The sequence below is a fragment of the Ornithorhynchus anatinus genome, chromosome 5 (assembly GCF_004115215.2).
Source record: "Ornithorhynchus anatinus isolate Pmale09 chromosome 5, mOrnAna1.pri.v4, whole genome shotgun sequence".
NCBI classification, from domain to species: Eukaryota; Metazoa; Chordata; class Mammalia; order Monotremata; family Ornithorhynchidae; genus Ornithorhynchus; species Ornithorhynchus anatinus.
In genome coordinates, this window is record NC_041732.1 from 55,774,237 (window position 1) to 55,801,370 (window position 27,134).

General features: G+C 58.2%; 2 protein-coding genes across 4 annotated transcripts; one reads left to right on the forward strand and one right to left on the reverse strand.

Annotated features, from left to right (window-relative positions):
- Positions 1 to 399: 399 nt before the first annotated feature.
- PLEKHN1 (pleckstrin homology domain containing N1) lies at positions 400 to 18,381 on the forward strand. 3 transcript variants are annotated; one of them, XM_029064448.2, is made up of 16 exons: positions 400 to 582; positions 1,034 to 1,133; positions 6,811 to 6,957; positions 7,465 to 7,545; positions 9,129 to 9,198; positions 10,167 to 10,294; positions 10,841 to 10,990; positions 11,598 to 11,678; positions 13,191 to 13,266; positions 13,847 to 14,001; positions 14,179 to 14,370; positions 14,877 to 15,059; positions 15,319 to 15,450; positions 15,869 to 16,081; positions 16,715 to 16,763; positions 17,504 to 18,381. In XM_029064448.2, the coding sequence occupies exons 1-16, from the start codon at positions 500 to 502 to the stop codon at positions 17,686 to 17,688; spliced, it is 2,025 nt and encodes a 674-aa protein (XP_028920281.1). In that variant the 5' UTR covers positions 400 to 499; the 3' UTR covers positions 17,689 to 18,381. The 3 variants fall into 3 exon arrangements, with proteins under 3 accessions (XP_028920281.1, XP_028920283.1, XP_028920282.1); XM_029064450.2 differs by lacking the exon at positions 15,869 to 16,081; XM_029064449.2 differs by lacking the exon at positions 14,179 to 14,370.
- A 1,571-nt stretch (positions 18,382 to 19,952) lies between these two features.
- Positions 19,953 to 26,204, reverse strand: PERM1 (PPARGC1 and ESRR induced regulator, muscle 1). The gene is made up of 4 exons (XM_029064444.2): positions 26,084 to 26,204; positions 22,492 to 25,141; positions 21,332 to 21,442; positions 19,953 to 21,036 (listed from the first exon to the last, which is right to left on the reverse strand). The coding sequence occupies exons 2-4, from the start codon at positions 25,139 to 25,141 to the stop codon at positions 20,957 to 20,959; spliced, it is 2,841 nt and encodes a 946-aa protein (XP_028920277.1). The 5' UTR covers positions 26,084 to 26,204; the 3' UTR covers positions 19,953 to 20,956.
- Between the last annotated feature and the right edge of the window lie 930 nt (positions 26,205 to 27,134).

A 27,134-nucleotide genomic window follows, 5' to 3' on the forward strand; every position in this document is an offset into this window, starting at 1 on the left:
GGTCCCAACCCAGGAAAAACTCACGTGGAAGAAGGGACAGGCGGCCCCCACCGGGAGACCACCAAGGTCCGGGTGGGGAGGAAAAAGTGGGGGTCCACCCAACCCCCACCTTCGGCTCCCGATCCCCGCCTCGACGACTCCGGGACGAAACTGCCCATGTGACTCCCGGGGGAGAATTTCTACCCGCAGGCTGCCGAGGTCGGAAAAGAGCTGACCTTTGACCCTAGGCTGCGTCCGGATCGCACGATGGGGGAGGGGGAAGGCCCAGACCGAAACCGCCCGCAGCTCCCACCCCGGCCCGAGACCCAGCTGCGGGCGGAAGCGGAGTTTCTCCTCGACGCCCCGCCCCCAGGTCCCGCCCCTCCCCGGTGTTCACACCCCACCGCAGACACACACACACATCACATAGACACACACTCGTATAGACACACAGAGACACACACGCGCGTACGCCCGAGCGCTCCGGACCGGCCGCCCCCCGACCCAATTGCCCCCTGTCATGGGGAACTCGAGCTGCGTCCCGCAGGCCCCGGCCCGGTTCCGCTCCTCCTTCTCCAGGAAACCGTCGCTGAAAGCCCAAAGGTAATCGCTCCTGGCCGACGGGGTGGGGGACACCCTCCGCACCCCGCCACCGGGCTCCCCGCCGGACAGATACCCCCGGCCCGGCTCCGGTTCCTCTTGCTAGCCACCCGCCACCTCCAGCCGGCCTAAGGGTCTCCGGCGTCCCTATCCCACCACTCTAGTGTTCTCCCCTCCGCCCTGCTCTGGTCCACCAAAGACCCTCCCCCCAAACTCGCTGCACCGGGGGTTTCCCTTCCCGGGACCCCCAACGGAGAAGCCATGAATCTGGGAAGGGGTCCGAGGGGCGCTGTCCGGGCAGGGCCACCGGGACCGGACTCCGAGGCTGCCTCCGGAAAGATGAGTCCCGCGTCGGGGACTTCGCTGTTGTTTGACCAGGGGAGTCCCAGGACCGGTTGGGCTGGGGCTGGGGTCGCCTGTCGGTTTTCCCACAGCCCCCACTCCCTCCCTTCAGGGAGGACAGTTTGAGGAAGCTGACCGGCCTGTTCGGGGGCGAGGCCGGGCAGGAGCGAGACACCACGGCGGACAAGATCCTGTACTACATCCCCGGGAGGGTGAGTCCCACCCAGCCCCCCACCGACACCCCCACCTCCTCTTACCTGAGGAAAACCGGCAAAGAAGGACTGACTTGTGAAGTGTGACACGGGTTGGGGGGATAGGTGTGTGGGTGGGTATGTGTTGTGTAGCAGGAGGGTGAGGCAGGAAACCCTTATCAGGATGATGCGTCTCTGCCCTGGGAAAACTCCTGTGCAACCAGAGTCCCCTCCCCCCATCCATTCTCACTCCCCGCCCCATCATCCCAGTTGAACTGGCTTCCTGGGGTTCCCCGTGCCTACAGAGAGTTCCCCGTGCCTACAGAGATACCCTCTCCGTGGTCCCCACATACCCTCTCTGTTGCTCTCCATGGGGGTGGAGGGGAGAAGAGACTCTGCTCTCTCCGGGATCATTCTTTTCGCCGATTCTGGCTGCTGCTGTGGGGGCCCACAGGTCCATACACTCTCCAGTTACCGGGAACACAATCTGGCCCTCTCTCTGTCCAGGAAAGGTCAGCAGACAGGCAGTCGGGTGGTCAGGAACCCTGATTGTGGTATATGTAATTGTGCTATTTGTTTAAGCGCTTACTAGGTGCCAGGCACTGTACTAAGTGCTGGGGTGGATTCAAGCAAATCAAGTTGGACACAGTCCCTGTCCCACATGGAACTCACAGTCAAAATCTCCGTTTTACAGATGAGGGAACTGAGTCACGGAGAATTGAAGTGACTTGCCCAAGGCCTCATGGCAGACAGTTGGCAGAGCCGGGGTTAGAACCCATGACCTTCTAACTCCCAGTCCCGTGCTATCTACTACACCATGCCGCTTCTCGCGCCCGATGCGTAGAGTGCTGTACTGGGTACCTGTTGGGTGTAGATCCCACTTGGCACCGTATAACCCAAGTAGAAGCTGTGGCTCTGCCCTCAATAACTTCAATTTCGCTCAGTGAAACCTGCTCTGTTCTTGTGCGGCATGGCGTAGTGAATAGAGCACAGGCCTGGGAGTCAGAAGGGCATGGGTTCCAATCCCGGCTCTGCACTGCTGTGACCTTGGGCAAGTCACTTCTCTGGGCCTCAGTTACATCATCTGTAAAATGGGGATTGAGACTTTAGCCCCATGTGGGTCAGGGACTGTGTCCAACCCAATTTACTTGTATCCATCTCAGTGCTTAATACAGTGCCTGAAACATAGTTAAGCATTTAACAAATACCATAATTATGATTATTATTATTGTGCTCACAAGGCTCTATGGTCACAGTCCCCAGATTTAAACCCACTCTGGGGAGGAAGGGAGTTGGTCACTTACTCACCTCTCTGGCTGCCTGGACAGAGTGATCATTAGGCCCAGTCTGGAGCCCTGGCTTTTGGTCGGGGCCGGGAGGGGAGGCGGGGGTGGAATGGGCAAGGGAGAAGACAGATGGGAGACACATCAGGAAGCAGACAGCCCAAATTCCAGCTTTGTTGGGGTGAGGGAGAGAGGATGCTCATGTGCACAGGTGTATTTATGCATGTGTGTGTATATGTGCATGCAAGGAGTGTGCTCTCTGATCTGTCTCTGTCAAGCGGGAGGTTAGGTACCTGGGTCTGTGTGTGTGGGTGTGACCCCAGGTGTGTCAAGGCACGTGTGACTGTGTGGCCACAGAGGGGCCACTTAAACACACAGTTTAAGGCCCCTGGAATGTAGCAGCTTGAAATGCAGGCTGGACTGGGTCCCCTTCTCAGCTGTGTGCCAGTAGTCTTTGTTACCTTGGGCAGATCCTGGTCTCTTCCTCTCTCTGTGCCTCAGTGTCCCCCTTGGCAGTGGCGAATGCACCTCCCTTACACGGATGGAGGAGACAGGCCCTGATGCCAGGACCTGAAGACTGGGGTCGGGGGGCAGTGGAGTCACTCCTCAGACAGAGGCCCAGGGAACCCATTGCCCAGGTGGGGAAGCTGAGGCACCAGAGAGGGTAGCCCTGGATGATGGCCATGTGCCCTCACACAGGGCTTGGATGGGGCTGCCTGGGGTGGAGGTGGGGGTGGGAGGGAGGACAGTAAATGGAGGTGTCCCCAGTCTTTGGCACTTCCAGTGTGGAGTGGGCCCAAGGGTGGCGACTCGTGATTTCATGGGCCCCCAAGTAGGAAGGAAACGTTAGGGGACATCTTACCTCTGATCCCCAACTTCTCAGAGAATGAGGCACCTTGGCCTCCTATAGTGATGTCTCAATAATAATTCATTCATTCATTCAATCGTATTTATTGAGCGCTTACTGTGTACAGAGCACTGTACTAAACTCTTGGAATGTACAATTCAGCAACAGAGACAATCCCTGCCCAACAACGGGCTCATAGTCTAAAAGAATAATAATAGCTGTGGTATATATTAAGTGCTTATTATGTGCTGAGCACTGTGCTAAATGCTGGGGTGGATACAGTATAGTCAGAACAGGTCCAGTTTCTGTCCCTCATATCTAAGGGAGAGGGAGAACAGGTATTTAATCCACATTTTACACATGAGGAAACTGAGATACAGAGATACTGATTTGCCCAAAGTCATCCAACAGGGAAGTGGCAGAGCCGAGATTAGAACCCAGGTCTCCTGACTCCCAGGCCCAGGCTCTATCTACAGGGCCTCCCCATGCTTGTCACCAAGAAGTTCTTCCTGATATCTAACCTCCGCCTCTCCTGCTGAGCTTTTGGTCCTTACATTTTAGAGAGGAAAACACTTGCCAGGACTTTTCGGGCTGGGGCCCACCAGTAGGGTCCGACCGGCTGCTCTGGCCGCAGTCCCTCCTGCTGCCTTCTCGCTACCTGGCCCTGCTGGTTATGTCCCTTCCAGAGGGGCATGGCCAGGGACCAGGTGGCCCCCAGACCATCAGACCACTCCAGCTAATCCATCTGCAGCCTACCTTGTGCTGCCCAGTTGCTTGTCCAGGACCAGAAACCCCGGGAGAGGGGCAGGCGAAGAACGCGGCCTGCTCACATTGTCTTGGGCTTCTTTAGGGGCTCTGGGAGGAGAGAGGGGCCAAGGGACCAAAACCCCGAGACCACAGCCCAAATGCCTTGGTCCAATGTTCAGTCTGAGGAAGGAGTGGACAAACTGGATCCCCGGGCAGGGGGCAAAGGTCAGGGGTTAGGCAGGGTCGGGGTTTCAAAACTGTTTGGGTGATGTTAATCCAAATCTCCAGGGCCTTGGGGGCCTGGACTGGAAAAGCCGTGATTACTCTGCTCCCACCCCCCCATTAACCCATGACTGATAGCTCTTGAATCCCTCTTACCAGATCCCCACTCTGGTGTGTGATGATGTGATGAGGGTGTCAGAGGTCTGGCAGCAGGCAAGGGGTCTGCTGTTCCCCATGGCTGGCTCCATGGCCACAGGGAGGAGTGGGGAGGGGTAGGGGGAAGGAGGGGACCCATTGGACTTCTCTCTTCCCTGCTCAACTGCACCTGGGCCAGGAGGAGCTGCTTCACTGCCTGCAGCTTGGGGAGGGGTGGTGGTGGGGGCAGCCGGGCGGCTCCCAGAAGCCATTAATTGCCAGCTCAATGGGCATGGCCTCTTGTAGGGCGTCCCAGGCTGGTGGCTGAGCCGGGGTGGGTGTGCCCAATCCCAGCTCCCGGGCCAGGCACCAGCCCTGCTGCTCCAGGTAGAACCTGTTTCCTTCTACAAGGAAAGAAGATGGTAGGGTTGAGAGAGAAAACAGGCTGGAACTGCAGCAGGCGGGATTGAGGCTAGACATCAGGAAGAACTTCCTGACTGTCAGTGTTAGGTATTGCCTCAGTAAGGGACTCTGATCTGGGGAAGGTCCACAGACCAGACTCCTGGCTAAAATTCCAGGGAAAGGCCCCAAGTGCACCCACACACAACAGGTATCAACTCCCCCCAGAGAAGGGAAATTGGGGGCTAGGACTCCCGAGCCCTTCCCGACTCTGTCCCTGAACTCTATCTGCACCACTGCCCTGGTCTACCTCAATCTGGACTGCCAGATGGACACTAGTCAGAGCCAATCAGTGAGAGAGAGGAAGAGCTGGACAGCCCTACATAGAGATAGAGATGCCAATACGAGCCCCTCCCCATCCGACCACCACCTCACCCTCACGGCCTGGAATTCCTGCCCCTTTGGTAACACCCAACTTGCTGGCAGATTGGCACAACAGGGGCTAAATGAGGGTGGACAGTGGCAGAGTCTCTCAGCCCCTCCCCCCACACCCTACCTACCACACCCCATCTGAAATCTCACTGATGATGGGGTGGTTGTCCTGCACCATCCTGCATCCCCATGTTGCCCGGGTACATCTGGGGGTGGCTTCCTCAGCAGGCCACGGGTGTGGAGACCCTGTCCCGGGCCCTGGTATGCAGGAAACATGGGGCCACATTCCAGAGATTGCCCAAGCCTAGGAAAAGTTTCACCCCCTGGACAAGGGCCTGGCACCTACCCTTCCCTAAGTCTGCCCAGGACCCACTCCACTCCTCTTCCCCCAGAGGAGCAGTGCCCTTCAACTGTCCACAGTCCAGCTTTGCCTTCCCTCCCAACTCCACAGCCTTGAACAGATGGCCCGGCCCAGCCGGGCCTTGGAGGACCCTTGTGAGAGCTGTGCTTATTCCCAAGGAACTGACTGGTGGGTCATTCCCCCTCAAGGCCTCCTATGGACTACCTACCCTGCCTTATACCACTAAAGGCCAGGGACTGGGCTGGGGACCAGGGAGTGGAGGGATCAGAAGGGACCAGGAGTCGGGGCAAGGAACCAAAGAGGCCGGGAATTGGGCTGGGGGACAGGGATGGAGACACTAGAAGGGATCCGGGACTGGAGGGCGTGTTGCTAGGGATCAAGAAGTCGGGAGCTGGGGTAAGGACCAGGAGAAGCTGGGTCCTGGGCCAGGGGCTGCTGGTGGAGTAACCAGGTGGGACTGTGGGCCAGAGAGTAGAGGGCTTGTTGGAAACTAGGGACCAAGAGGAGCCGGGGGTCGGGAACAGGGGCAAGGATCAGGAGAAGCCGAGTCCTGGGCCAGGGGCTGGTGATGGAAGATTCAGGAAGTGCTTGGTGGGGATCAGGGACCAGAAGGAACTGGGAGCAGGGCCTGGCCCCAGGAGAGGTCAGGGAAAAGGACAGGGGCTAGGAACAGTCCCTCCCTGCCCCCTTTTCTCCATGACCAGTCTGTCCAGTTGCTTCTCCCCATTGTGGGTAGGTATTGTCTCTCTTTATTGCCAAATTGTACATTCCAAGTGCTTAGTACAGTGCTCTGCACACAGTAAACAGTAAATACGATTGAATGAATAAGGAGTGGTGAGGGCGGCAGTGGCAGTCCCCTCTGGACCTCAAGTGCTACAGGGTCACTAGCCCAGGTCATGATCAGCAAGAAACACCCTCTGCTCCACCCCTTTCCCCACACCAAAATGTAATAATAATAATGTTGGTATTTGTTAAGTGCTTACTATGTGCAGAGCACTGTTCTAAGCGCTGGGGGAGATACAGGGTCATCAGGTCGTCCCACGTGAGGCTCACAGTTAATCCCCATTTTACAGATGAGGTAACTGAGGCACGGAGAAGTTAAGTGACTTGCCCACAGTCACACAGCTGACAAGTGGCAGAGCTGGGATTCGAACTCATGACCTCTGACTCCCAAGCCCAGGCTCTTTCCACTAAGCCACACTGCTTCTAATGTGCCACCTGGCCTCCACCTGCTCTGGGCCTGAGCCACCCTGTTGCTCTCTCTCGGAGTAGGACATTGCCGGCCAGGAAGAGCAGAGAAGGAGCTTGGACCAACGATTCCCTAGTGTATCCAGGAAGGGCCATCGCCGGACCAGCGTCCGCAACCTGGGCAGCATTGTCCACTACGCCAAGGTCAAGTTCAAGTTCCAGCACTGCCAGGTGGGTGCCAGGTCTTCCACGTGACTGGGCTGGGGCTGACTGATCTGGGAAAGAGGGGTCAGGTGGCTGGGGTTCCTGGGTGACACTTTCATGCCAGCCCCTCTTCCTGTTTGGAGACTGGGACAGAAGTCTGACCTCTGACCCCCGACCCATGTTGGGGAACCGTGAATTCAGAGCCAGGCCCCAGGAGCAGTCCAACACTGCAAGTCTATTTTGGGACGAGGTCAGGGCCTTGGTTGGAGCTCCTGGTTGTTCTGTGGGGGGCACTGATCCTTGATGGCTTCCTGCCCTCCCTCCCCTCACAGCACGGCACAGGCAGAGGCTCAGTGGGCGTTGGTTTGGGGATGCCAAACTTTCAGGATAAACTTCTTCCCCTCTAGACTGTTAGCTTGTTGCGGGCAGGGAATATGTCTGTTTATGGAACTCTCCCAAGCACTTAGTACAGGGCTCTGCACACAGTAAGTGCTCAATAAATATGGTCAACTGACTAACCCCATCACCCCGCAGGAAGTGAACGACTGTTACTTGGAGTTGTTCCAGAATCACCTGCACTTTCAGGCCCTTAGCCCTGAAGGACTGACTTATCAGGTGAGTTGGGGCCGGGGCCGGGGGCTGGGACCCCCTAACACTCGCAGTTGGGTCTCTCTGAGTTGGCCCGGAGTGCAGGTTCAGAGTGAGTGATTGATGGGCAAGGCAGGAGCTGGATGGGGGCGGGGGTGGAGGCAGGAACCGGGTGCAGAGGGGCAGGGCAGTGAGGAAGGGACAAGGCAGGAGGCAATGATGGAGGAGGTAGCTGGAAAGAGGCCAGGGACTAGGCTGGAAGCTGGGGAGTGGAGGGATCAAGAGGAGCTGGGAGCCAGGAATGGGGGCAGAAAATGGAAGAGATTGGGGATTGGCCTGGGGGCCAGGGATGGAGGGCTAGTAGGGATTGATGATGATGATTATCATCATCATCAAGAAGCAGCAGCAAAGAAGTAGCATGGCTTAGTGGAAAAAGCACAGGCTTGGGAGTCAGAGGTTGTGGACTCTAAGCTTGGCTTTGCCACTTAGCTGTGTGACTCTGGGCAAGTCACTTCACTTCTCTCTGTCTCAGTTGCCTCATCTATAAAATGGGGATTAAGATTGTGAGCCCCACGTGGGACAACCTGATTACCTTGTATCTACCCCAGTGCTTAGAACAGTGCTTGGCACATAGTAAGTGCTTAACAAACACCATCATTATTATTATATGATAATGATGGTATTTGTTAAGCACTTACTGAAATTATGGTATTTGTTAAGTGCTTAACTCTGTTTCAGGCACTGTATTAAGTGCTGGGGTGAACACAAGCAAATTGGATGGGACACAGTCCCCGTCCCACGTAGGGCTCACAGTTTCAATCCCCATTTTACAGATGAGGTAACTGAGGCACAGAGAAGTGAAGTGACTTACCCAACTTCTCACAGCAGACGCGTGGCAGAGTTGGAATTAGAACCCATGACTTGAATGGGGGCTGGCAGGGATCAAGAGGGGCTAGGGGACTATAACTGGGACAGAGACTGGGAGAGACCGCGTCCTGAGCTGGAGGCTGGTGGTGAAGGGACTAGGAGGGACTGGGGGCTGGGGGAGAAGGTTTGAGCCGGTCCAAGAGGAGCTCTGAGATGAGAACAGGGGCAGGGATGTGGAGAGGCCTGATTCTGGGTCAAGGGCTGGCAGAGGGACTGAGGGGGACCAGGGATCAGGAGGAACTGGGGACCTGGAACAGGGGCCAGGACCGGGAGAGGCTGGGAACAGGGCCGGGGCTAGGTAGTAGAGGGATCAGGGGAACTGGGAGCTGGGTGGGAATGTCACTGCTTCTTCTAGTTTATTCCTTGAAGTGAACCCTCCCCATTCCCTACATCAGAGAAACAGTGTAGCCTGGAGAAGCAGGGTAGCCTAGTGGATAGAGTACAGGCCCTAGTGGATAGAGCACAGGCCTGGAAGTCAAAGGTCCCTGGGTTCTAAACCCAGCTCCGCCACTTGTCTGCTACGCGACCTTGGGCAAGTCACTTAACTTCTCTGGGCCTCAGTTACCTTAGCTGTAAAATGGGCATTAAAACCATGAGCCCCTGGGAAGACAGGGTCAGGGGCCATAGGGCCCAGGTGATGCCCACTCACCCCAGACCCTCTTTTGCCTGCTGGCCCTCCACAGGGACTCCTGCCCCTGAAGGACCTGAGCATCTCTCGGCTGGCAACAGAGAACCACACCTTCCAGATCACAGGTACTGGATGGAGCGGGGTGGGGTGCTCCACGCCCCCAGCTCCTCGGGGACCCATCCAGGCAGTGCCCACAATATGTGAGCAGTCTTGGGGGTAGGGGGGGTGGCAGGCTGACGACTTAGCTGGTTAACAGCCATTGCCTTAGGAACTCGAATGGGAGTGGGATGGGGTTAGAACTTGGGGATAAAGGAGGGAAACATTCGCTCTGTTGGATCTCACCCCTCCTGCCAATGATCAGAGCCCCTGGGGCCAACTGGGTCCTGGAATCACTATGACATAGGCAACGTTGTCCCGGGAAAGGCCAGGGTGAGGGGCTCAGCATGCGGGACCTGCCCCCACCCCGGCACTCGCAGCTGGGCCTCTCTGACCTGGCCCAGAGCGCAGGTTCAGAGTGAGTGACTGATGAGCAACGCAGGAGCTGGATGGGGGCGGGTGTGAAGGCATGGACGGGGTGCAGAGGGGCAGGGCAGTAGGAAAGGGACAAGGCAGGAGGCAGTGATGGAGGAGGTGGCTGGAAAGCAGAGCAGTGAGTGGTGGGGAAGAGGCAGGGGCAGGGCAGGGGCTGGTTGGGGAGGGACAGAGCAGAGAGAGGGTGGTGGGGAGAGGCAGCAGGCAAGAGCAGGGCAGAGGCCAGGGAGGGGCGGGAACTGAAGAGTAGGGCCGGATATGAGCAATCCTGGCCAGTGACTGATCCAGGCAGCTGGGGGTGGAGGGCGACAGGGAGCGGCTCCAGCTGTTCCTACCAGAGGACAGATGTGTCTGGAGGTGGCTGGCTTGGCCCCTGTTGGGGGGCAAGGGAGATGGGGGAGGCTGGCCGGATCTCAGCCCAAGACGTCTTGGTACTGCCCCGTGCCGGGGGAGGAGAAGGAGTGAGGGCTTGGGGGCAAAGACCTAAGGAGTGGGCGGCTGAATGGGAGTCCCTTTCGGGGTCATGCTGAGCCTTCACCCCACCTGCCCGCTGCTCCTCCAGGGCCCCTCCTGAACCCGCTCCTCGTGCAGTGCCCCAGCGAGCTGGAGCTGTGCCAGTGGCTCTTCCACCTCCAGAAGCAGATCGAGTTGAGCACAGGCCCCCACGCCCACCGGCACTCCCCGTCCCAGGTCTGTACCTTGCACCCGCCATGCCCCCCCAACAGTTCACACTCCCGGCTCCCCATCCCCATGTCGGTTTTCCTCTCCACCGTTCCTGGCCCCCAAGGAACGGACTGGACATGAGCCGGTTTATGATCCATCTGGCCCCGTGCTAGAAAATCTAAGGGCAAAGGGCACAGCCATGAAAACCTTCCCCGGGCCCACCCTCCTCCTCTTCCCCTCTCCCCGCTTCCCAGCACAATCCCATTCATTCAATCGTATTTATTGAGCATTTACTATGTGCAGAGCACTGTACTAAGTGCTTGGCAGAGTACAATACAATAGACAGACACATTCCCTGCCCACAACGAGTTTACAGTCTAGAGGAGGGAGACAGACTTCAATATAAATAAGTTGATACATCAATACAATAAATCCCAGCAACGATAAAACCGCCTCCAGGCTCCCGGGGGCTGGAAGGGCTCCCTACCCCTCACGGTCCTTGGGTCCACCGGGGTCTCCCCACCCCCCCAACACCGCCCCCAGGCCTGATGCTGAGCGTGCCTGACGTTGCAGGTCTGGGAGACAGATGGCGGCGTGAGGCAGGAGGCCCTGCGGTGGTCAGTACAACATCAGCCCGTGCTGGGCTGGGAGGGCGGCAGGAGGGAAACGCTGGGCGACATCCTCTGTGTTTCCAAGGTGAAGCTGCAGCATTTACCTTTCCAGGTGAGGCCGCGGGGGTGGGCGGGGAAGGGGGGAGGTGGCGCTGAGTCATCCTTTTCTAGAGACAAAGAACTGAGCTTACTGGTGGGCAGAGCCCGACAGAGACTGACCTAATTCCCTTGCAATGCCCCCTGCTCCCCTCCCCCACCCCATCCCCCCAGGCTGTCCAGGGGCAGGGAGTCCAGGACCTATGGGCTTCCAAGGGAAGGAGGGGATTTTCACATTCACTCAAAGCTGTGGGGTGGGGGGGACTTCTAATAATAATAATAAAAATTAATAATAATGATCATTATGGTATTTGTTAAGCACTTACTATGTGCCGGTCACTGTACTAAGTGCTGGGGTGAAGACAAGTCTCAATCCCAGTTTTACAGATGAGATCACTGAGGCACAGAGGAGTGAAGCGATTTGCCCAAGGTCACACAGCAAACAAGTGGAGGAACTGGGATTAGAACCTAGGTCCTCCGACTCCCAGGCCTGTGCTCTGTCCACTAGGCCATGCTGCTTCTGAGGGGCGAAGGAGCAGGGACCGGGAGCCTTTCAAGAACCTGTGCCCTTGACCTCTGACCCCCATCCCTACCACATCCTGTTTTTTCTGTTTGGTCCCCAGGAGCAGCACAATCGGCTCCTGGTCCTGTACCCATCCACCCTGGTCATCATATCCGAAGAGCCCAACGGGCTGCACTTTAAGGTGGGACCTTCCCACCCATTGCTGTCGGGTGCCCCCATGCCCCAGTCTTTCCTTGGCAGATTCCAGGGAGCATCACAGTCCTGCTGGGATAATAATAATAATAATAATGGAGGTATTTGTTAATCACTTACTTTGTGCCAAGCACTGTTCTATGCATTGGGATAGCTACAAGGTAATCAGGTTGGACACAGTCCCTGTCCCACATGGGGCTCAACGGGGAGCAACCATTTTACAGATGAGGTCACTGATGCCCAGTGAAGTGACTTGCCCAAGATCACAAAGTAGACAAGTGGCAGAACCAGGATTAGAACCCACATCCTCTGACTCTGGAAACCCTTGCTCTTGCCCCTGGGCCATGCTGTTTCTCAGCCCAGGCTGGGATGGGGGTGGGCCACTCAGTCCCAGGGAGGAGGGATGGGGGGGGGGGGGCGGGGGAGGGCAGTGGATCTGGACCCTGAGCTGGGGGTTTAGGAAACCTCATTCCCCATGGAGACTGACTGAGTACCAACTCTGTTCCCTGCACTGGACTCACCCGCAATGGGGTGGGAGACAGATGGCTTCTGGAAGTCAGCCCTGCCCTGGATCAGGTCAGAGACAGGCACGACAGGTAGCCAGGGTTCGGTATAATCAGGACTACAAATTGGAGAGAAATAAATAATAGTATTCAAGTGCTTACGATGTGCCAGTCACTGCACTGAGCCCTGGGATGAGATACAAGATAATAAGGTCAGACCCAGTCCCTGTCCTGCATGGAGTTGACAGTCTAAGTAGGAGGGAAAAAGCAGCTATCTACTATGGGCAAGTGGAAGGCAGAGAAATTGGGAAAACTGAGGGTCCTTAGGGTTCTCACGGGGAGGAGGCTTCTGAGGGGTCCATCCCCAGCTCTGGACTTGGTTCCGAGCAGGCAGACTGAGGGCTGACGCTGGGGAAGCAGAATCATTAGGTTCCAGTGAAAACCTGATTTTCCAGACATGCCTGGGCAGGTCCCTCCCCCTCCCACCAGGCGTTGCCTCTTCTCTGCCCAGAGCCCTGAGTTTGGGGCAGCCTGATAGGACCAGAGGCAGGGCCAGAGCTGGGGCCTGGGCCAGGACCTCAGCAACGGCAGCCCCCTCCCTCCACTGAAGCCCAAATCCCCCCTGATCAGCCCCAGGCAGGGAGTGGGATCCTAGCCAGCAGTCCCTCTGGAAAGGGGGTCTCCAGAGAGCAACTATTTTGGACTAAGCACCGCACTGTGTTTCCAGGGCACAGCGGGGTCACATGTGGCTGAGGCATCCACCTCCCAAGCCCTGAGGAGGGGGGTTAAGTCTCTGGCCCCCCAGCCTATCCACCCTTGACCAGCAGGCCCCCACTAGCCCCCTAGACTCTTCTGGTCCAATAGGCTCCCTACCTAGCCTAGCTGTTGACTCCTCCCAGACCTGGGGCCAATTACCTAATCACCCAAGAGTGCCAAGGCAGAGGAAGGACCTGGTTCCTTAGCCCAGAATGTTTCTGATGTCTTGCTCCCACTTGCAGGGGGAGCTGCCCCTCAACTCAGTCCAGCTGAACTTTGAAGAGGACGGGAAGCAGATCAGGTCGTTCCTGATAGAAGGTAGAATTCTGGGTCAGGGGATTCCTGGCTGGTTTCTGGGGTCAGACTCCCTTGGTGGAGAGAGAGACTCTGGAACCAAAACCAGATGAAAGAAAGTTAGAGTCCAGTCAGTCAAGCGGGCCTGGGCTAAGGCCGGGACCTCAGGATGAGGCAGGACTCCCTGGAGAAAGTGCCAAAGGGCAAAGGACGAAACATCACAGTTCTATTCCCCTGCCGAGAGCGGTCATCCTGGACAGGGACTCCTGACCATGCGGCTATTGCATGTGGGATGGAGGTTCAGCGGGTGGGTGAACAGCCGTGGGGGACCAGGCTGGAGTGGCCAAAAGGGACATTCAGTCAAGTGTAGGGGAATGTTATCTTCTCTGTTGCCCCGAGCAAGGGGAATCACATAGCCTTTTTGGGAACAAGGCATCAGGGCTTGCATGGTGAACCCCCTCAGCCTTCCTGGCCCAACCAGTCTTCCGGGGGGTAGGACGGAGTGATTGAGAAAATGACTCCCCCTTCACTAGAACCCCACTGAGCCCTGCTGAAGGGACAGGACAGTCTGGCCACTGACCACAGTGGCTATGCTCTGCCCCAGGTCGCCTCATCAACACGATCCGGGTCACGTGTGGCAGCTATGAAGATTACCAGGATTGGCTTCAGGGGTTCCGGGCCACCCGGTTCCGGAATGGGGATTCATCCCTCTCTGGTTCAGACAGCTTCTCGGGGTCCCGGCTCCCAAACTATGCCCAGGTGAGGATGGGGGAGGGGAAGGGCAGGGAGTGGAGCAGAACCGCCCCTACCCTCTAGGACTCCCAACTCAGAGTTGGTGGGGAGGGGAGGAGGAGCTTGCCTGCAAAATGGGGAGCATGAGGGGCAGCGAGTTTCCCGGCCCAAGATGGAAGGATCAGCCCCATGCCACCCGATCAGTTTTCAGGAAGTGGGAGAGGCTCGCTGACTTCCGACGGCCGGACCAACTCCTGGGCCTCAGGGGGGAGGGCCGCTCCCTCGTCCCACCCCTCACAGACCAGCGGCTCCCTCCCTGACCAGTCCCTCGGCTTCCTGATGGCCAGCAGGCTAGCCGCTGACCCCTTGCCCCCCAGCTCTACCCAGCCAGTCCAGGTGAGTGGGGCGGGAAGGTGTGGCTAAGGGCTGGGGACCTGAGCCTGGGAATTGGAATAAATCCAACGTCTCTGCCCCAGCCCTTCCCAGAGTCCCACTGAACCAGGAGAGGCAGACGGGACCAGGACAACTGATGGGGAGGGAGAAACCCGGCCCTCTGGCTGTGATACTAGGGGCGGGGGGGTAGAGGGGGTTGAAGGGGAAGGCGGGGACCAGGCCCTGGGCCCTGGGTGGGGTTCCTGGCTCTGCCTCTGACGCCAGGCCGACGGGAGACTCATTGCCAGCTCCGCCTCCAAGTGCCCAATTACCCCTGCCCCAAGAGCCTGGCACTGCAATTAGTAAATGAATTGATCTTTCTAGTGCTAATTGGAGACACTCTCTGGAAGGTTACTTAAGAGCTGGTGGGGCAGGGAGAGCATATGGCTACCGCCTTGGGGATGGGTGGTCTGGGACACCTTCGGGCTTGCGGTCAGCAGTGGGGTCGGTCTGTCCCTCTGTCCCTGCAGGGCCAGGCCGACTCTGGAGGCTCCAGCACGGGGCGGCGGAAATCCGGTTTCAGGAGGGGTGGCAGCGGGCGGATATCGAAGGGAAAGCATGAAAGGCTCGGCCAGGCTGATCCTGGCCACCTGGAGCCTGAACGGGGAGAGGGCCCAGCCCTGGGGGCTCCCCTGCGCCTGGACCTCAGCAACGTAAGTGCTCCCTGCCCCGGTCCAGCATGTATCAGGCCTCAGGTGATGGGAGATAAAGGACCAACCAGTAGGTTTGGGGCTCCCCTCCCTGGAGGGTTTGGGGTGGGGGTGGGGCAAAAGGGGAGCTGGTGAGACCCAGTTACTTGTCGAAGGAGGGGTCAGACTGGACAGTCCATTTTGCAATCTCATCAGCCACATCGTCTCCAGCTGCACAACACCCCCCTCCTCTCTTCTGACTCAGCCACACCATCTCCTCCAGTTGCACAGGTGCAGTTTGGAGGAGAGTGAAGATGGGTCCCTGGAGAAGCCCCAGTCACCTCTCTATGCTGACCCTTACACCCCCACTTCCACCACCCGGCACAAAATCATGGACGTCAGCTTCATGGAAGAGGTCAGTCCACATCCAGAATCGATCAAGGCTGGGTGTGGAGAACCTGAGTACCCCAGACATTCATAGTCCTGCTGCTTTGCCCAGTTTTGCCTAACCTGCCTGGCTCCACTGGCTCTTCCCGCCTCCGCCCTGGGTATGGCCTCAGGTTCCAGCAGAGGCAAGTTGGGGAAGAGACGGAGTGCTATAGGATTTTTTCCCAATTCCTGTCACTTTGCCCTGCTGGTGACCTTCCAGTGAGTCCTGGGAGCTGAGTCCCCACCCCAGGGAAGGCACAGCCATTTTGTACCTCAGTTTCCCCTCCAAAGGGGGCGGATGCTTTGAAGCCTCTCCCTTTCTTCCTTCCCCAGCAAACCCAAATCCTTCCAACCGAGGGGTCTACCCCAAGTCAATGCCAGCATCCCGGTATCTCTCTCCACAGTACCTGAAGGCTCAGAGTAGGGGGGGCCCGGAGCCTCTGAGCAGCTACCCAGTGGCCCCAGTCTTGGTCCCCAAACCTGACGTCCCCCACGCCCCTGCAAAAGACCCCCCACTCCACGTCCCCTGGCGAGAGCCTTTGCGGCGACAGCGGGGTCACAGCGGCTCGTTCAAGGAGCGGCGACCGTCCCCGCAGGACAACTCACAACTGACCGCAGTGAGTGCAGGAGCCCCACTCCCATCGGACCCTGGAAAGGGTCAGAGACATGGAGGGATGCCGTCGCAGGCCAGCAGAGACAAGGGCATTCAGGGAGAAGGAGAGAGCCTTAGCATAGTGTGTCACACGGGTGGACATGGAGACACACAGATAGAGGAATCTGCTCTTCTCGTACCAGAGGGTCACCAGGGACTGAGGGGAGCAGAGAATGGGCTGAGTATAGTGTCTGGGACCTCTGTGAGAACTGGCTCGGTGGGACTGTGAAGGGTGGGGGGTGAGGGTTGTGAGGGGTATACTGAACTATTTGTTGTCCCCCTCACCCACGTGGTCCTAGTAGAGATCGACAGAACCACCCTCTGACTGCCTCCTGTGGACTAAACAGGACTGTACCCCTGCCATGCCTCAGATATAACCAGAGCCTCGAAGGGGCCATCACCCCCAATCCAGGGTGGGTGGGGAGGGGTCTGGTCTCCTGCCCCTCCTCCCCCAGCCCTGGGCCTGCCTGTGCAGGGAAGGAGGAATCCTGGTGCCCCAAGCTAGGCCAGCCTAACAGCAGAGATGATTCACGTCTCTGCCCAGCCCAGGTGGTGGGATCTCCCTTCTAGGGTCTCAGCAGCTCCCGGTTTCCCACAGGTCTCCGGACGGGGGGACTCCCTGGACTCCCTATTGGTGCAGAGATCAGGTAAGTGTGGCCACACGTTCTTGTCCGATTCCAGGATCCCTTCACCACACTTTATCCTTCACCCATCCAGCCCTCTGCATAGACAAGGTCTGGCATGCCATCTTTGTCACGGCTAGAACAGCTGTGCTTCAGGGAGTGGGGGAGAAGGTCAGAGGCTCAAGGCTGCAGGGCAGAATCAAGAACCAGGGCTGTGGCACCACCGGCTGAGCTCCAGGAAGTCATGGGAGGCTCGGGGCACAAGGAGGAGGAGGTGATGCAGGAGGAGGAGTGGTGATAGTAGATTCTGGACTGTAAGCTTGTTGTGGGCAGGGAACGTATCTACCAACGTATCTGTTGTATTGTACTTTCCCAGGCAGGAGAGTAGTCTAGTGCTAGAGGACTCTAGTGCTCTGAGCACAGTAAACACTCAATAAATACCATTGATTGGATTGGAGTTATTGAGCCCCTCTGCTTAGGCAGCATGGAATAACAACGTGATATGTTCCCTGCCCACAAGGAACTTACACTTGACCAGGGAAGACAAATATAAAAATATTTTCAGCTAGAGAAGTCAGAAATGAAGCAGACAGCCAGACTCAGGGAACCTGGACATGCTCCAGCATCCTGCTGTCTGCCCGGCACCTCTTTCCTATCAGAGCATCCCACTTGGCTTGGGGAACACAGTAATGGGAGCTGGGTCCATGCCCCGAAGATCGGTTTCTTCCGGGCAGGGATGACTGGGTGCCGTCTTGTCTCTGTAGGAGGTGGGGAACGGGGGCGTGCCCAAGACGGGTCCGGGACCCAAGACTATGCTGAGCTGCAAAGCGGCCGGAACGACTTGAGCTACGACAACGTGTGGGAACCCCAATCAACTGCCCCTCCATCTCAGCGGCGGCTCCGGCCTGGTTCACGTGGGGGTGAGAGCAGGTTCACTCAGTGGATATGAGTGACAGGCACTACCCTCCACCCCACTCTGTCTGATCCCTCCAGGCTCGTGGGCACTGAGAAGCCCGTCTTGTTGCTCATGGAGGGGTGGGAGTCTGACATCTGGATGGAGTGCAGCAGCTGCGCCCTGTGTGCCCTTCTCTGGCTCTAAGCCCAGAGAAGCCTGGTACTCCCTACTGCGAGGCAGGAGTCCTTGTCCATTTGGTCCTTCCCAGACCGTGACTTATGGAGTGCCCACCCCAAAGCCCCAGGCCCGACTAGAGCCTGGCTCCGAGAGCCCCCTTTCTCACCTCTGGGACTCACCCCAACTCGGCCACTGTGTGGACCAACTGAGGAAGGAGGGCTGGAGAGGAGGTGGGTGACACCCCTCGCCCATGCACACATACACACCAAAAAACCCCACCCTCAACTGTTTGGCTTTTGACCATGTACTTGTGGCGGCAACAGGATCAGGAGACTTGTTTTTCCCCAGTGAATCTTCCTTGCTCCCACGACTGACCCATAGTCAGTTTCTCCCCCCTTTCCCTCCCCAGAAGGTGCTAAGCAGAGGGTGGAGAACCTTGGGGGCTTTGGTTTCAGGTTCACAGAGGCCCAGCCCATAGAAGGGTGACCTTTTGTCTGTGTCTGTCTGTCTGGCTGCCTGCTGACTCCCGCTCTGGGCTGCTGCAATAACAAGGTGCCTTTGTTCACCTCAGGACCGGAGTGTTTTCTGTGTATGTATATATGTGCATGTATGTATTTGCCTGTGCCCAGCCTTGGCCCTGCCCCCACCTTCACCCATGGGCTGGCAAAGGGCAGCAGGCCCAGCTCGGCAGTCGGGTCTCATTTGAGATCTCAGAGGTGGGAGCACCGTAACAAGCACTTCACAGGGACGGTTCTGCGACCACCAAAGTTTCTGTGACCCGCCGGGAAATCTCCCTCCCCACCCGCAGCCTTGCACCTACCTCTGGGGTGGAGGGATGGTCCCACTACCTGGAGGGGTCGGTCCCCCAGGTCAGCGCAGCCCATATGAGGTGAGGAGAAGGTGACTCAAGGGCAGAGAATTGGGACCAGGGGACTGCAGGGGCGCTGTTTTCTGCCCATTCCTGCCTTTCCCTGTCAGCCCGGAGTATGTTCACACCTGCCTCCCCCTACCCGCGTATCCTGGTGCCCCTGGGGTGACGAGGCAGCTGGAGGCGGAGCTGGGTCTGATCTCACCCCTCTGGCACCCACTGGCACACCCACTGGTATCAGGGCAAGGTGGCAAGCAGACCCACTCTGTCCTCCAGCTCTAGGGAACAGTGTGGCGGGTTGGCCTGAGGGTCAGGTGGTAATGGATCGGGAGGAGGGGGGTGGGGGTCAGGTGGTCATGGACTGTGGGGGGGCGGGGCGCCAAGGGGGACGGAAGGTTCAGCTGCTTGTCACCTGTTTGACTTTTTCACCCGCCTGCCACACAGTTGGTGTTGGAGGGTTGGAAGGACCCAGTCGCATGCCCACCTTTATTCTCCCCCTTGGGCAACGCCCCACCACACACACACATAAACACCCCCCACCCCCCAGGCACCATGTGGAAAGGGCAAGGGTATGAGGTCAGGACAGCAGGTGATCAGCAATGGACAGTGGCTTCTTCACACTGTGATCTGGCTCAGGCCGGTGGTGAGACCAAGCTGGGGAGGGGAGTTAGTGGGGGTCCCTCTTACCCCTCCCCTGCTCATTGCTGAGCTGTCTAGGAAGGGGCTCTCTGCCCTAAAGGGACTGAGCTCTTCTTTTCCCTGCCTTTCTCTTGCACTTTTCCTGAGGGACAAGGAGGCAGAGGTTCAAAGAACCAAGGAGTGGAGAAGGGGTTCTTGAACTGCACCCCCTTCTCAAAACAGCAGACTACTGAGGGGTGTGTAGAGGGGAGTAGTTGGATCTGTTTCTTGCTGTGTTGTGTAGTCACCTACACACACACCTGATACTCAAGTAGGAAATCTCATTTTCAAGGGAAACTGGGTCCCTGTACCCCACCCCTCTCTGGCCAGACACCCTGGGCCTCACAACTACTTCACTACATGGGGGCAAACACCCTCCCCCATGTTCTGGGAAATGAGAGAAGTGGGGGAGCAGGGGTGGCCTCAGGCTTCAGGGAGATATCCCTCTCCCCCAAGCTACAGTGAAGAACGGTTCCAAGACATCCATCTCCCCAGCCCCTCTGGCACCCCCATCCCTCCCAGAAATCGTAACTAAATGACTCTTGACCCCCTGAGTGGCAGGCGGGGGACAAGGACACACACCAGAGCCCGCGAGGTAGAAAAATGAAGTTTACTGTCCTATGGGAGGGAGGCTGTCAACTGCCTCTGCTCAGGCTGCTCCCACCGTGTAAAGGGGTGACGTTTGCAGTCCACAGAACAGCCGGGCGGTCGACAGGGGGTCAGGGTAGTGAGCCCAGGCCGAGGGAACAGATGCGGTGAGAATGACTCCTACTATGTCAGCCCCTCACTCTGGCCCCTCCCCAATCCCAAGCTTTTGGCCATTCCACCCTCAGCCTTGCCTGGCCTTCTTGCTCCTTCACAGCCCCGCTGCAGCCCACCTCCTCCGGGAAGCCTTCCCTGAGTCAGCCCCACTCTAACCCTCTTGAATTCCCCTTTCCATCCCTACCTGTCTGACCTCTCCCAGTTTCTCTTTCTCCTCTTTTCCCTTCTCTTTCCCAAACACCTGCTTAGACCTCCGCCCAAGTCTTCCTCCCTTCCCAGTTTGGCCCTAGCCAGTATCCCTTTTCCTCCACCCACCCTGAGTCCCCCTCTGGCAGCAAAACAGCACTGAACTCCCCTCCCCCTCCTCACACTCCCCTTCCTCTGCGAGTTTCCTGTGAGAACCAAGGTTGGGGAAGGGGAATTGTCCATAGTAAATCCCCCTGAACCCTCTCTTCCCCCACCCCCTTCCAGGCTCTTGAGAAGAGGCCATGGGGCAAAGGGATGGGGATGGTGGCACCTACCTGGTTTCCTGAGCCTGCTTTCTGACCAGACAAGGGTTCAGAGTTGGGGCAGGGCAAGGACAAAATGGGGTGCAGACTAGGAATGGAGGGGGTGGCACTCATTCGAGTCAGTCACTGTGCCTCGGGCCACTAGAGCCCACAGTCTCTCCCCCTGACCCCTTATTTCTGGCTACAAGATCAGCTCTGCCTCCCCACTGCCATCTTCTCCCAGCTGGACAGCCACCCTCCTGGCATCTGATCTCTGAGTTTGGGCAGCCTGTCCCCCGGTGCGCTGTCTGTCCATCCATCCAGCTGACTGGCCCAGCTCCGGCGGAGGCTACTGTGGTGGCTGTGCCTTGCGTGCCTGTCTCCGGAGGTAGCGGATGGCGGACACGGTGCCGATGTTAGCCAGCAGCACTGCAAGAGACCCCCAGCCCATGAGCTGTGAGCACAGAGCCCACTGGACCATGGTGGGGAGAGGGCAGAAAACGGGGGCAGGCACCTGGGGCTTCTGGGCAGAGCTGTCATGGCTACCATCCCTTGTCTTAATGGCAGCGTGAGCTTCAGTGAGTGGGGAGAATGACTCTTGGGTGCCCTTCAACAGGCTTCTGGCCTCCCTGGGTCACCCACTGCCCCCCCGGCCCTTCCTGTCTGGTTGGTTGAGACCCCTCCCATCCTCTGCCCCTCCCCTCCCCTGCCATCCTTCTCCCACCTGTCTTCCAGGCGTCCGGCGCATGCAGGTCTGATGTCCTCACGGCCCAGGTGGCGAAAGCCATGAATCCCAAACATATGTCGTTCTGGGTGAAGGGGACCAGGGGCCTCCCTGGACAGGAGGAAACAGAGCTAAACCGGAGCCATCCAGCACCACCCCCATCCCCACAAGAGCAACCCCACCCCCAGGCAGGGTCAGGGGGTACCCTCCCTGGGTCACTGCCCTAAACCATGGCCCGAGGGAGACCCAGCATTGTGGAGCTTCTCCCCTAACCCCCCCGATCCCACCCTGAGTGGGGGTCCAGCCTGAGCTGCTTTCAGCGGGACATTCCAGAGCAGCCTGTAACTACCCCCTCCCCACCCTTCCAGGACATCCTCCAGACCCCCCCAGGCTGAGACTGCCCCTCACGGCCCAGAAGCAGCATGGCGTAGCAGCTAGAATCTGGGCCTGGGAGTCAGAAGGTCATGGGTTTTAATCCTGGCTCTGCCCCTTGTCTGCTGTGTGACCTTGGGCAAGTCACTTCACTTCTCTGTGCCTCATTTCCCTCATCTGTAAAATGGGGATTGAAACTGTGAGCCCCATATGGGACAGGGACTGCGTCCAACCCGATTTGCTTGTCTCCACCCCCAGACCTTAGTACAGTGCTTGTCACATAGTAAGCACTTAACAAACACCATAATAATAATAAATAATAATAATAATAACGATGGTATTTGTTAAGTGCTTACTATGTGCCAAGCACTGTTCGAAGCACTGGGGGAGATACAAGGTACTCAGGTTGTCCCACGTGGGGCTCACAGTCTTAATCCCCATTTTACAGATGAGCTAAGTGAGGCACAAAGAAGTGAAGTGACTTGCCCAAAGTCACAAACCTGATAAATGGTGGAGCTGGGTTTAGAACCCACAGCCTCTGACTTCCAAGCCTGTGCTCTTTCCCTGCTACTTCTATTATTATTAGTAGATGGAGGGGTCAGGGGTTTCTGATGGTTAAACACCAAACAGGTGCCCCCAGGTCTGGGGCCAGGAAAGGGTTAAGCCCCTGGTGACCCTCCCCCCCCCCCCCCCCCCCCCAGCCCACTGGTACAGGCCAGTACATGCTGTTCCAGTCAGGCGGACCAGCGGGAGCCCAAATCGGAGACCTTGGATGACCGGTTTATTACCTGGCGGGGCGACGGCAATGTCCAGTTCTGCTGCAGCCAGCGGGGGTCTGGGGTGGGGGTCCTGGAGCCGGCGCCGGAGGTCGGGCCCCCCCATAGCATCCCCAGCCCCCACCTCACCCCTGCCCGGCCCCTCTCCCAGAAAGTGCTCGTAGGCCTCTGGGATGGAGATGGGGACTGGTGGCCCACGGGGCGGGGGCGACCCCGACCTCCGAGGGGGAGGCGGAGGGCTCCGCAGCCTCCTTGGGCCCCTGCCGCGTGGCCCCCGGAAGAAATACTCGCACACTTCAGGCCACTGCATGTCCGGCGGGGTCGGCGGGGCTTCTGGCTCCGGCTCTGGCTCCGGCTCCTCGGGGATCGTGTCGCAGAAAAAGAAGTCATACATTTCAGGCAGTGTCACGGCATAAGCATCCCGGGGGGCTGAGGATGAGGATGGGGCCCAGGGCGGGGCCGGGAGCTTTGGGGGCCGTGCTCTGGGACGGTCCCCTCGCCCAGACACCGCCACCGCATCCCAGGCCCCTGGACCCCCCCGGGCCCCCGCCGTCCTGGGGGTCACTGCACCTGGTGATCCTGGGGCCGGCGGGACCGACCCCTCCCCCGGAAAGACCTCAGCTAGAGAGAACCTCACTTTCTTTCTCCGGGGGCTTTTGGCCAGGGGCATTGGGGGCTCTGAGAGAGGGTCACCGGGACGGTCTGGAGCGGCTGCGATTTCCTCCCTGGGTTTAGGGGTCAGCATCGCCCCGTCGGCCCCCTCACTGAGCTCCCCACTGGACTCCCCGCGGGACACCCGCCAGTTCCCGTCCTGCCTCTCCCCTGGTGTGGGTGTAGGCAGAGCCAAACTCGGCCAGGAGGCCGAAGCCGGGGTGGGCAGGTTTCCCCATGGTTCAGCCACAGGAGCAGGTGTAGACAGGTTCATTGAGGTAGGTTTGGACAGGTCCAAATGCAACTCAGAGATGGAGGTGGGTGCTGGTGTTTCCGACACTGACAAAGTTCCGGCCATCTGGTTCACATCCTGCTTGCCCCCTGGGGCAAGTGGAGCCAAGTCCGAATGATGTTCAGGAAATAAGTGAGGTGGGGATGAGTCCAAATCCTGTTTAAAGACCGCAGGAGGTACAGATGGGAGTAATCCCAGGTTAGCTGGAGGGCCACGAGGAGACAATGTCAAATTTTGTTGACCCACCGGACCTGCTGTAATTGGGTGCAGAGTCCATTTGACCGTGGAGGTGGGTGTAGACAGATCCAATTCTGATGCCGCTGTGGAGACGGGTGGAGGCAGATCCAGTTCTGGTCTGGCCGAGGAGGTGGGTGTAGAAAGATCCAGCTCTGGTCTGGCCGTGGAGGTGGGTGTAGACTGATCCAGTTCTGGCCCAGGTATGGAGACAGGTGTAGACAGGCCTGGTTCTGGCCCAGCTGTGGAGATGCGTGTAGACAGATCCAGTTCTAGCCCGGTCGTGGCATTGGGTGCAGACGGACTCTGTTCTGGCCCATCTGTAGAGGCAGGTGTAGACAGATTCTGTTCTAGCCCATCTGTGGAAGCAGGTGTAGACAGACCCAGTTCTGGTTTAGCACTGGAGGTGGATGCAGACTGATTCTGTTCTGGCCCAGGGGTGGAGGTGGGTGTAGATAAGTCCACTTCTGGTCTGGCTGTGAAGGTTGGTGTAGACAGAACCAGTTCTGGCCCTTCCTTAGAGGCTGGTGTAGACAGATCCCGTTCATCCCATTCTGTCCCATCTTCGGAGGAGGTTGTAGTCTGAGACTGGTCTGCCCCTGCAGAAAAGGTGGGTGTAGATGGGCCCAGTTTTAGCCCATCTGTGGAGACTGGTGATGATAAGCTGGAGCCAGCCTGGGCTTCAAGGGCAGCAGTAGTAAGGTTTGGAGGAGGCTCAGAAACGGATAACTGTGTGGACGACTTGGGTCTTCGCAGAGCTGAAAGGGTCGAGTCCAGCGAGGAGGTGGCATCCTGGCCGGCGGGGAACAGCGCAGGCTCCCTGGAGGCTGCATCCTCGGGAGCAGGGCTGAGAGGTCCGCGCCTCTTGGGATCCTGAGATTTGGGGGAGCCTCCTGCCTTGCTCCCTCCCGACTTCTTCTTCTTCCTCCCGGGCCCCCGGGGAGAAGGTCCAGGGCTGCCGTCAGCAGGGGGGCCCTTTCCGGAGCTGCACGGGGAGGGGGGTGGGGGTGGCGCAGGGACTTGGGACCCCTGGGTCCGGTGGGGAGCACTCTGCATAGCCGGTCCGCCTGCGGCACCTGCCCCGCCCGCCTCTGGCCCGAGCCCTTCTAGCCGGCTGCTGCGGGGAGGGGGCGGGCTGGGGGCGGGAGCGGCCGGGCCCCTCGGCAGCTGCCCCTCTGGCCAAGTGGACGTGCGTGGAGTCTGCTGATCACCCCCTTGGGCCAGGCCGCGCTCACACCGAAAGCTGCTGACCAAGCTCGTATCCATTTCCCCCTCCTCCGGGGTGATGAGGACACCATGGAACGGAGAACCTGCCCCGGGCGCGGGGGGGCTGCTGCCACTGCTGTCCCCTTGGTCAATGTCACTGGACAGAGGCTCGTCTCCAGAGGCCAGTGCTGCTTGGAGCGAGGCGCACTCGTCCGCCGCCGAGGCAAACTCGGCCCAGTCTCGGTCGCTCAGTTGGATGCTGTACTCGAAGTTGTCCATCTGTGGGCAGAATCGGCGGGTTGGGTGAGTTGTAAGGGTAGACCAGGCTGGGGGTCTCAGGCTCCCGGACTCTTGTCCCAAAGCTCCCACGGGGCAGCTCCCGCACCTCTCAGTGTGCTTCAGTTTCCCCTAGAAGGTATAGCTAGGCACAGGGCAAGAGTCCCAGCTCAATGGGTCCCCCAAACCATCCCACCCCTCACATAGGGCAAGAGCAGCACTTAACCCCTCCCTCCTGGTCCCTCTCCCAAAGGCAGCTGTGGCCCTTGGCAACTGTGCCTCAGCCTGGTTGTATGGTGACATGCAGACAGACTGGACCCTGTCCCTATCCAGAGAGTGGCCCGGCCCTTAGGGGGATACCAGAGTCCCTGCCCAGTGGGGATGGTCAGCGGCCTGGCAGGTGAAGAGGATTGAAGTGTCCCTAGGGTCATCAAGTTGAGCTGATTGCTGTCCCTTCGTCGCTGACCAGACACGTGGCCTGCACCATGCCCAGTAGGGCAGGGGGGCAGGGCAGCAGAAGGTCAGATGTCTCCTTGGCTCTGCCTGCTGACCCTTTAGGACCTCTGGAAGGGCAGGGGAAGACAAATGGGAGTGACCCGAAACCCACCCCTACCTTCAATCAAATTATGCTTTGGGCAGACACTCTTCCTCCCCCCGACTCCCGCTCCCGAGAACCCCCTGATAAAGGATCAGGGGTCAAGGGCACCTTTCCTGGAAGGGGAAGGGGAGAGAGGTAGCCACTCCCCTTCAAATGCAGCTCACCCCAGCTGTGGCCCCCACCCCCTCCCCCTCCCCAGTAGAGGCAGGACTGGCTGAAACAATTATAGGGGGCATTGTCGGGGGGAAGAGGGTGGTCGGACAGAACGACCATAGGCAGCGGGGAAAGGAGGGGTTCAGGTTGACCGTGGGCGGCAGGGGAATGGCAGGGTTGGCAGAATGTCCTACCTTGGACCCCACGGGAGTAGGCGGCGGAGCCGGGCCTTGCGACGCGTGGGAGCTGGGCCTGGGGCAACATTGTGCCCGCCCTTTCCCGGGGCTTCTAGCTGGGCCTGAGGCCGCCCCATTCACCAACTAAAAATAGCCTCGGGACCGTCACATGCCCTCACGGGTGGACCCTTGGGCCCCGGCCCGGACGCAAATAGCTGGTATCTGAGCCACCCAGTGATGAGGGTGGAGAGGAGGGGAGGGGGCAACCGAGTGCTCGGACACAGTGACCTCTGGCCACCCCAAGCCCCTTCGGGTTCCCTGCTGCTGCTGCTGCTGCTGCTGCTGCTGCTGCTGCTGCTGCTGCTGCTGCTCCTGTTGCTTTTGAAAAAACAGAATAGAAAGAGCATTGATTCTTTCGAATTGTGGTGTTGGAGAAGGCTTTTGTGAGACCCATGGACTGCCCGAAAAACAAACAAATGGATTTCAGAGCAAATTAAGCCCAAGTGGTCTTTGGAAGGCCAAATGACTTAACTTAGATTAGCATATTTTGGACACATAATCAGATGGACTAATTCTCTGGAGAATTCATTCATTCATTCAATAGTATTTATTGAGCGCTTACTATGTGCAGAGCACTGTACTAAGTGCTTGGGATGAACAAGTCGGCAACAGATAGAGACAGTCCCTGCCGTTTGATGGGCTTACAGTCTAATCGGGGGAGACGGACAGACGAGAACAATGGCAATAAACAGCGTCAAGGGGAAGAACATCTCGTAAAAACCGATGGCAACTAAATAGAATCGAGGCGATGTACAATTCATTAACAAAATAAATAGGGTAACGAAAATATATACAGTTGAGCGGACGAGTACAGTGCTGTGGGGATGGGAAGGGAGAGGTGGAGGAGCAGAGGGAAAAGGGGAAAATGAGGCTTTAGCTGCGGAGAGGTAAAGGGGGGATGGCAGAGGGAGTAGAGGGGGAAGAGGAGCTCAGTCTGGGAAGGCCTCTTGGAGGAGGTGATTTTTAAGTAGGGTTTTGAAGAGGGAAAGAGAATCAGTTTGGCGGAGGT